Source organism: Sander lucioperca, chromosome 21, assembly GCF_008315115.2.
Source record: "Sander lucioperca isolate FBNREF2018 chromosome 21, SLUC_FBN_1.2, whole genome shotgun sequence".
Classification (NCBI taxonomy): Eukaryota; Metazoa; Chordata; class Actinopteri; order Perciformes; family Percidae; genus Sander; species Sander lucioperca.
The window spans coordinates 1,522,552-1,532,824 of record NC_050193.1 but is presented as its reverse complement, the minus strand read 5'-3'; the positions used below and the strand labels follow the sequence as shown (position 1 = coordinate 1,532,824).

The window sequence follows — 10,273 nt, the reverse complement described above, 5'->3', positions numbered from 1 at the left end:
CACACAGACACGCACATACATAGAGATGCACGTACACACACACACAGACACCTCCGGTAGTGACGGAGAAGGCTCTCCGGTACCGGGAAGTGTTCAGCAGATAGAGGTTTTTCGGTTTCTCTCCGGTAATCAATCAGCTGATCGGTTATTGATGTCTCCGCTGCGCAGCCGCCGCGCGCGACCCCCCGTCATCTCCACATCCGTGTTGTCTCACCGGAGGATGAGTCGGTAGGAGGCTAACGGCTAGCTCGCGTACGTTACCGGGCGGTTTCTCATGTCTTTTCACGTTCAGCGGAGCCGTTACCGTCACGAGCCGGTCCGGACTTTACATGGCGGTCGGTGGTCGGGGTCCCGTCCGGCTGCCCGGTGAGCTGAGCGGGGAGGATGCAGCAGGTAGCCGCCGTTAGCTCCGTTAGCTCCGCAGCTGTATTTACATCGGTGTTATGTAAGAGCGGAGCCCGTTAGCTCCCGTTAGCTCGCTGTTAGCAGCCGCTAGCTTGCCTTTAGCTTTCGTTAGCTAGCCGTTAGCTGTCAGGATGAATGACGCGCAGCAAGAAATGTCTCCGGACTTCGTCTTGATGCGTCTCGTGTCCGCGGCGGAGTACGACCGGCTGGACGAGCCCGACGACCTGATGTCCGGGGGCGGCGGGTTCGGCCCCGTTAAACCCGTGCTGGGTCACCGCGGCGGCCCCTCACCGGGCCTCGGCTCGGCCTCCCCTCACTACAGCTCTCCGCTACCCGGGAGAAGCGAGCTGCCCGCGGGGCTGGTGCTGCCGCAGGCCCCGCTGACAGGCTCCGACGCGCCGCTGTCTCCGCCGCTTTCGCCGCCGCCAACGGAGGACTTCACCGCGGCGGCGCAGCGGTTTGTGGACTTCCCAGTGCAGCACGGCTCGGGTATGCACGGTTCGAGGGCGCAGCTGATGGTGTTCCAGAACCTGCTGCGGTCCGGAGACCGGATCCTGGAGGAGGCAGAGAGACAGAGACAGCAGCTGGACTCTGGAGCCGGACCCAAGGACCAGAACTCTGTCAGCGTCCCGTCAGCGGAGGAGCAGCTCCTCAGACTGTCAGACGGACCCCTGCCCCCCCAGCAGGACGTCCCAGCTCTGGACTGCGAGCCCGGCTTGGTGCTGTGCCAGCGGCACCGCCTGCTGACGGAGCGCCTGGCGAAGTGGCCGCCGGGCCTGCTGGACCAGGCCCTGCGTCTGGGCCTGCTGGACAGGAAGAGCTACTCCAGCGGGGGGGAGGAGCCGGTTCTGGCTCTGGCCCGGCGGCTGGGCCAGCTGGGGGAGGGGGGGAGGGAGGGAGGCAGGGGGGAGACGGCACCCTCGCTGTCTCGCTGCTCCTGTCACAGCGTGCTTGGCTCGGGGACGCCCGGCGAGGACCCGGGTGAGACCAGCGACGCCCTGCTGGTGCTGGAGGGTCTGGGGTCTGAGGAGGAGGGGGGGGGGACGCCGTGTGGGGGGGCGGGGCCGGCGTTCTCCAGCGGGACGCTGAGCGGTCTGATGCTGCAGGTCCACAGACTGGCCGAGGAGGCCGGCGTCTGCACCGATCAGAGCTGCCGGTCCTCTCTGACGGTCCTTGGAGCCACTGTATCCCCCCCGCCCTGCACAGACCCCTGCCCCCCCTCCACGCCCGGCCCGCACCCGCCAGCCCTATCCGCCGCCCTCCAAGCCGCCTCCAGCCCCGTCCCGCCCCGTCGCCCCCACTACCAGTCCCACTCGCAGCCTCAGAGCAGAGCCGCCACGCCCAAACTCGGCGTGGCCTCGGGGGGAGCGAGGCCGGGGCGATGCTCCTCCCCGCTGGTGGTCCTGCAGGGCGAGGAGACGCCGCCTCCACCGCGGGGGAAGGCGAGGAAAGGCGGGTCGCTGAAGGTCCGGCTCAGCAAGCTCTTCAGAACGAAGAGCTCCAGCGGGGGCTCGGCAGGGCTGCTGGACAAGAGGCCGTCCCTGGCATCGTCCACGTCGTCGGGGGGGAGTCTGCTGGACGTGTGGGGGTCGACTGGCAGCAACACGGAGCCCGACGCCACCAGGTGGGTCTCTCACAACACGGGTCCACATACGCGGTATTGTCTAGTGAAGAAAACAGGCTCCGCCCTCCTAAGAAAGCCATGGCTGCAGCTGATTGGACGAAGCGTTGAAATGACTCAGACAGTGGACTCACACCACAATAGTCTCAGTCATTTCAGCGCTTCCCGTTCATTTCTATGGGAGCAGATGTGCAATGCATTCTGGGATCGTTGAGTAAACCGCTCCTCATTTGCATGAAGTTGAATCCAGCCAACTTTATGCAAATGAGGAGCAGCTGGCTCGGTTCTGTGCCTCTCAACAGCTGAAATCTTTTAAACTGACGTTGAAGACAGATTCAGCTGCTGCTATTCGGACTATTTCTCTCCTAACATGTTCTCAGGAACACACTTTGGTCGACTATTTCCTACAGTATCCAAACGAGCCGTTATTATGGTCTGTTTTGAAATCTGGGAGCAGGCAGACCCATGTGAAGCCTTCGTCCAATCAGGTGCAGCCATCGCGGTTGTAGGAGGGCGGAGCCTGTTTTCCTTAGCTTGTCATTGGTCAGTGAAGAGAAACTGGTAACTGCTAGTGGCTAACCCACTGGCGGCTGTTGCCACGGTTACCAGCCGAGTAGGGTCTCGGAGGCTGCTTATCGCCATGACAACAGTTACAGACAGAAAGTTCTCCAGGAGTTTTTTTTTTTTTTAATATTCAGCTTCACAAACTGTGGGAGGGCTGGACGGACTAACACCTGCTCTTTGGTTTTATTATAGTGTTTATATATGTATATACATTTATATACACAGAAACAAACAGCAAACGTTAGCGGCAGCTCAGACAACATCGCAGAAAGTTATTGATCACAGCATGTTTTAATGGGAGAAGAGCAATCTGGTAGTGTGTGTGTGTGTGTGTGTGTATATATATATATATATATATATATATATATATTACTGTGTGTATATATTAGGGCTGCAGCTGTCGATTATTTTAGTAATCGAGTATTCTACCAATTATTCCATTGATTAATCGAGTAATCGGATAAGAAATACCTTTGTTTTATTGAAGAGCAATTATATACAATAGTTTGGTTTAATTTTCAGAAAAAGCAACATTGTTATTGCCTACATTGCTTACAATATCATCTCTCAAAAAACTGAACATATTAAGTGCATTTAAGTGCCATATTAGGTTGTTTTTAAAGAAATGCACCAACAACAATAACAACCTCAAACTAAGGCCTACATTAAACATACATAAACATTACCTTAAGTTGAGCAACTTAACTTTCAGAACTACAAGTTTCAACCCGAGACTGATCTGTATATAGGCCTATATGTAAATATTAGTTATACAACCGATTTTCATTTATATATTTGATTTAGTGCTGTCAGTTAAACATGTTATTAACGGCGTTAACGCAAACCCATTTTAACAGCGTCAATTTTTTTATCGAGAGATTAACGTTTTTTTTGGCCTAGCAAACTTTGTAGTTTTTTTCACATGCTGTTGCAACAACTAGTAACGTTAGAAAAACTACAACACCACACCGGATCTAGCTAGACCGGAAACTAAACAACAGGCACGCCGCACATGCTTGTTTGGGCTTGGAGCCAGCCAAAGAGTAGTAGGCTAACGTTACGTTTTGAGTGGATGGCGAGCGTGAGACGCCGATGATTCTGAATGGAAAGTTTACTTTTAAAAAGTTGCCAAATGGTTCCATTGACAAGACCAAAGTGATCTGTGTGTTTGGTCGTTGTTAACTGAGCTATCATCGCAGCACGTCCAGTCTGAAATACCACTTGATGGCCAAGCACACAGCTGATGGCCAAGTACACAGCTGATGGCCAAGCACACAGCTGATGGCCAAGCACACAGCTGATGGCCAAGCACACAGCTGATGGCCAAGAACACAGCTGATGACCAAGCACACAGCTGATGGCCAAGAACACAGCTGATGGCCAAGCACACAGCTGATGGCCAAGAACACAGCTGATGACCAAGCACACAGCTGATGACCAAGCACACAGCTGATGGCCAAGCACACAGCTGATGCCAATTCTCCGCCCCCTCGTCAAAGCCAGGCGACAATGGATGACTTCAGACAGAAGCACATGGATTCCACAACTAAGAACAAAGTGACTGCAGCCATAGCTCAATGGGTGGCTACTGCATGTAGACCTTTTCCATGTTGATAAGAGCATTAAAATGAGAACAAATAATGGGACAAAAAGAAATCAAGGGACATTTAGAATAGATAAAAATGTGTGATTAATTGCGAGTTAACTATGACATTAATGCGATTAATCGCGATTAAATATTTTAATTGTTTGACAGCACTAATTTGATTACAGTGTCACACAGCTCTGTTACACTTATGCTAGTAGATCGTTGATCAGCTGTTTCTCCGTCAAGAGAGAGAGTGAGAGAAAATGGTGCCCACCAGTCAGCTGTTTTTCTGGCTCTTTAGATCAAATTGTGGTCACCACTACGTATTTTCTTGTCGTAGTCTTTGGTAGTTGGTGTGTTTGGTGTAGTTTCATCGTCCATACGACTCTGTGATTTACTTTTGTCGGGTTCTCTTCATAGAATGGATGATTAAGTCAGACTGGATGTTTTCTGTTGAGATGCTGAAGCATTGACATCGTGCTATTATTGTGGTAAGCTAGTTTGATTTTGCAGTAGACACACTGTACAGAGTTTTAGTTTTAATTACGTTTGAACTGATTCCAAACTTTGGACACTTTCTGTCATTTTCTCCAGCCTGTCTCTTCTTCATTTTTATAATCAGTCTTCACGGCATGTGTTGCTAGCAGCGTCAGCCCGGTGTGCGACAGTAATAATCCTCCTTATGGAAACACTGTGAGTGGTACAACATTGGTAACATTGATTAAACAAAGCTTTGAGACCAATTATTTTGTATCGAGGATTTTTAGTAATCGGATTATTCGAATTACTCGAGGAATCATTTCAGCCTTTATTTATATATATATATATATATATATATATATATATATATATATATATATATATTAGGGCTGTCAAACGATATATATATATATATATATATATATATATATATATTAGGGCTGTCAAACGATTAAATTGTTTTAATCGCGATTAATTGCTGAATGTCTATAGTTAATCGCGATTAATCACATATTTTATCACATGATTAAAATTCTATTATTTTGCATTTAAGTCCATATTAACAATGGAAAACTATTCTTACCAGTGGATCTTGATTGGGAATCAAATGAATGCAAATAAAGTTACTTTATGAACTTTATTTTAAGATTGTAATTATTTATTTACTATAAACAAAATAAAAATGTGTGAATCTGTCATTATTGAACAATTCCTCCAAGTACCTAACTAAAAAACTAAAAATCCCTATCCTTACTAGAGTCCATGCAGTGTTTAGTAACTCCTAAATAATGTTGATTCCTCACTGACGTCCAGTGATCACCGGTTAAAGAGACAGCGTTTGCACTCTGCAGCAGGTCAGTGTGGCTGCTTTCTCCGTGTTCGGCTTTACACAATGTGCATGTGGCTTTCGACTTGTCTACGAGCCATCCGGGAGTTTTGGAAAATAAAAAGCTCCATTCAGAGTTATTGCTGCTGTGTTTCTCCATCATGCTGCAGCCTGCAGCAGCAGGATGTGTTAGGAGGAAGTGGCAGCTTGATGAGAAGTAACGGTGCTGCAAAGGGTCAAAATAGTAGCCTGTTAGGACCACACAATGCTGAGTGAAGTGTAAAATAAATTAATAAATGCCGGCATGCGATTAAAAAAAATTAATCGCATCGCGGTTAACGCTGACAGCCCTAATATATATATATATGCACCGATTGACCGGCTGGTGACCGGAATTGGCCGATTTTCACATCATTGGCCATGACCAGCGACCTGCTGGTCAGTCTGACATATGCCGATTTCATGCCGGTCAAATTCACTCAGACGCTGCATGATTTACATCGCGCAACATCAGCACCACACGTGCACATGCAGGGTTTCTGCTATATGCATGTAGCAGCAGCGTACTGTCACTCCATCAGCTGTTTATGAAAAGTCATAAAGTCGTAATTATACACGGCTCTGCTCTACTGATCTCAGGCCAACAGTCAGCTGCTCTCTCTCCCCTCTGAGGCTGAACAACTGGAACATGGAAACCGCACTCACGCGGGTCCCGTGAAATATGACAGCTACAGTTTATCAGAATATAACGTTGGGCACACTGACTTTGATGATTTTACTGTTTATCAGACCCCAGCTGAGACAAGAAGCTAACGTTAGCGAACACTGCTGTCCCTCTGCCTCTGACGCCCCGCTGGCCGCTGTAGGAGACGCTGTATTCCTCCGACACGCTGTATTAACGTTACTGTTTAAAACTCTTTCCATGTTAGTGGGGATGCATACCGCTTAAAACCAACATTAAAACCGTAGTAATCTTCCCTCAGCGTTTAGTTTTGTTAAACTGTAAAATGAGCGGTGACGTTAAATCATCTGTTTCAGGTAACGGCACACTAGGGTACCGTCTATTTGCTGGATTGTTCCGAGGTAACCGTCGTTAACTAACATTAGCAGATAAGCCCGTTGACAGCAACGGCAGTGTTCATATTTATGCACAATGACACATAAAGCAAACTTGCTAAAAAAGGAAATACACGCTGTTTTCAGGTAAAGTTACTGTTGACGTTCAAACAGGCCTGTGTGTGTGTTTTGAAAAATATCTTTATACTGCATTAAGCTATATTTATTTTATTTTTATTTGTTATTTATATACTATTTTATTGCCATTACCTGTTTTCCCTGTTTTCATACATACAGAAGTTTAGTTTGCTAAATATATCACATTTCTTTAGTTGGATATTGGACATGAAAAGAAGGAAATGGTTCTAATATTGCACTTTATATGTTCCCCCACCAGGAGTCATTTATATAGTTGTATTTTATAGTGATCCATTATCTGTTCAAAAAATGTTCTATGTTCTATGCAGAATGTTAAATGTTCTATTAAATAAAAGATAGAAAATAGAAAGAATAAAAGATAGAAATAGAAAATATTTGTGTGTGCTGTAAAGTGGTTAGAAAAAATTAAATCAGAATCGGCTAAAATCGGTATCAGCTGGTCTAACTCAAAGAAAATCAGAAATCGGCCTAGAAAGTTGTAATCGGTGCATCTCTACACACACACACACACACACACACACATATATATATATATATATATATATATATATATATATATATATATATAAAAAAACACTTAATCAAAAACAGATTCAATATAGGAATAAAAAAATTAAATTCCCAATGCAGTGCAAAGAATTAAACAAAGGCAGTATCGAAAAGAAAGTTCTTCAGCCTTGATTTTAAAAGAGCTGAGCGTAGGGGCTGATCTACAGTTTTCTGGAAGTTTGTTCCAGATATGTGGAGCATAGAAACTGAACGCTGCTTCCCCCTTTTTTGTTCTGATTCTGGGGAAGGCAAGCAAACCTGTCCCTGATGATCTTAGAGGCCTCTGCGGTTCATAGTTAACAAGTAGATCTGAAAGATAGTTTGGCCCTAAACCATTTAGTGATTTATTAACCAGCAGAAGAATTTTGAAATCTATTCTTTGGGGTATAGGAAGCCAGTGTAGAGACTTCAGTACTGGAGTGATGTGATCCACTTTCTTGGTCTTAGTGAGGACTCGAGCAGCAGCGTTCTGAATCAGCTGCAGCTGTCTGATTGATTTTTTAGGGAGACCTGTAAAGACTCCGTTACAGTAGTCTAGTCTACTGAAGATAAAAGCATGGACAAGTTTTTCCCAAGTCCTGCTGAGACATAAGTCCTTTAACCCTTGATATATTTTTAAGGTGGTAATAGGCTGATTTTGTAATTGTCTTAATGTGGCTGTTAAAATTCAGGTCTGAGTCCATGACTACACCAAGATTTCTGGCTTTGTCTGTTGTTGTTAACATTATCGTTTGAAGCTGAGTGCTGACTTTTAATTGTTCCTCTTTTGCTCCAAAAACTACCACCTCAGTTTTTCCTTCATTCAATTTAAGAAAGTTCTGGCACATCCAGTCATTAGTTTGTTCAATGCACCTAGCCAGTTTTTGTATTGGACTGTAGTCTCCAGGCGACAGCGTTATGTAGATTTGTGTGTCATCAGCTTAACTATGGTAACTTATGTTATTGTTTTTCATTGTCTGGGCCAGTGGAAGCATGTAGATATTAAACAGAAGAGGCCCCAGGACAGAGCCTTGGGGAACTCCACACGTCATGCCAACCCAGTTTTGTAATCGATCCAAAAGTATGTTGTGGTCAACCGTATCGAATGCAGCACTGAGATTGAGTAATACTAGGACTGTAGTTTTACTACCATCTGTGTTCAAGTGGATGTCATTAAAGACTTTAACAAGAGCTGTCTCAGTGCTGTGGTGTGGTCGAAAACCAGACTGGAAGGCATCTAAAACATTGTTTTGGGATAGAAAAAGGTTGAGCTGTTTAAAAAACGCTTTTTCAATGATTTTGCTTAAAAATGGAAGGTTTGATATCGGCCTATAGCTGTCCATTAGTGACGTGTCTAGATTGTTCTTTTTTAAGAGCACTTAACTGCAGTTTTCAGGGCCTGTGGGAAGATACCTGAGAAAAGAGACGTGTTTACAATCTGTAGAAGATCAGAAAGCCAAACAGTTCTAAACATTTTTAAAGAAATCCGTTGGTAGAATATCGAGGCAACAGGAGGAGGTTTTCAGATGTTGTATAATGTCCTCCAGGTTTTTATAGGTAATGATTTGAAATTGTGTCATATTGGAATTTGTTTTGTCTGGACATTGTGACAACACATATCCTGTACTTGATATGGATGCACTGACTGTTGGCCTAATTTTTTGAATTCTTTCTTTGAAGAAGATGGCGAAATCATTGCAGGCCTTGGTGGATGAAAGTTGAGATGCTCCTGGTACTGGAGGGTTTGTTAACCTATCAACAATAGCAAACAAGGCACGTGAATTATTATTGTTTTCAGCAATAATATCGGAGAAGAAGGACCGCCTTGCATTCCTCAGTTCCAGGTTATAAATGCGTAGTGTCTCTTTATAGGTGTCATAGTGTACCTGGAGATTGGTTTTTCGCCACCTGCGTTCAGCTTTTCGACACTCTTTTTTTGGATCTTACATGTGTAAAATTTCTCCATGGAGATTTTTTTTTTTGCTCGAGAGAACTTTGACCTTAGTAGGAGCAATGGCGATAATAACGTTAGTAATTCTACAGTTGAAGTTATCTACAAGCTCAGTTACTGAGGCTCCAGAGGGGGCGGATGTGGACGAGTAAAGCTGAATGAATGTTTCACTGGTGCTTTCAGTAATGTATCGTTTTCCAATTACCTTTGTTTGAACACTTTTTTGCACAGAGATAGTGCTGTTAAAAAAACACAGGAATGATCAGAAAGAGCAACATCATTCACCACAACCTTGGAAATGTTCAGAACTTTCTATTATACGTGTGTGTGTGTGTGTGTGTGTGTGTGTGCGTGTGTGTGTGTGTGTGTGTATATAAACTTAGCACAAAGTAAGGAAATTTGTGTTTGGTAGATTATTTCTCTGTGGTAACAATTCTTTTTGGCAATAAATCTTATACCGTTGGAAAGCCTGTTTAGTTCCCTTTCAAATGGTGCCCCATTTGTAAGAACCATGCATTTGTGGGATGAGCAGCAGCGCTGAGTATGTGGGTTGCGCCCATGAAAAATTTGCCAAATCTTCTCTGCCAATGCCAAACAGCTTATTCTGCCATTGACTGGTTTGGTGTTTGGTGGATTGGATGATTGAAGTTTGAAGAAACAAGACATATTGGCAATTTAACAATGTATTCATTTCACAAACGGGAGCCCCAGTAGTGTATGGAAGAACCATACACAGCCACAACAGCCTGGCTCCTTCTCCTCATGCTGGTCACACACTGCTGTGGGACGGCATCCCATTCTTCAACCAGCATTTGTCACAAGTCAGCCAACGTGGTTGTGTTGGTCACTCTGGCACGAACAGCACGCCCAAGCTACAAGCCACAAGTGTTCTATAGGGTTGAGGTCAGGACTGCTGGCAGGCCATTCCATCCTCTCCACTCCTACATTCTAGAGGTAGTCTCTGATAAACCCCGCCCTGTGGGGGCGAGCGTTGTCATCTTGGAGGATAGAGTTCAGTCCCAGACTGTGGAGATATGGGATTGCCACTGGTTGCAGAATCTCATCTCTATATCTCTTTGCATTGAGATTGCCTCC

At 45.4% G+C, this 10,273-nt stretch overlaps 1 protein-coding gene and 1 pseudogene across 3 annotated transcripts in view; one reads left to right on the top strand and one right to left on the bottom strand.

Moving 5' to 3' along the window:
* LOC116062301 overlaps window positions 1-10,273 on the bottom strand; it is a 1,036,964-nt pseudogene that overhangs the window by 214,357 nt on the left and 812,334 nt on the right.
* Window positions 50-10,273, top strand: part of LOC116062292 (suppressor of cytokine signaling 7-like) — a 22,744-nt gene continuing 12,520 nt past the window's right edge. For all 3 annotated transcript variants that reach the window (XM_031316959.2, XM_031316958.2, XM_031316957.2), the window contains exon 1: window positions 50-2,029. In XM_031316959.2, coding sequence (XP_031172819.1) covers window positions 537-2,029 — 1,493 coding nt within the window. In that variant the 5' untranslated portion in view covers window positions 50-536. The remainder of the gene's footprint in view (window positions 2,030-10,273) is intronic.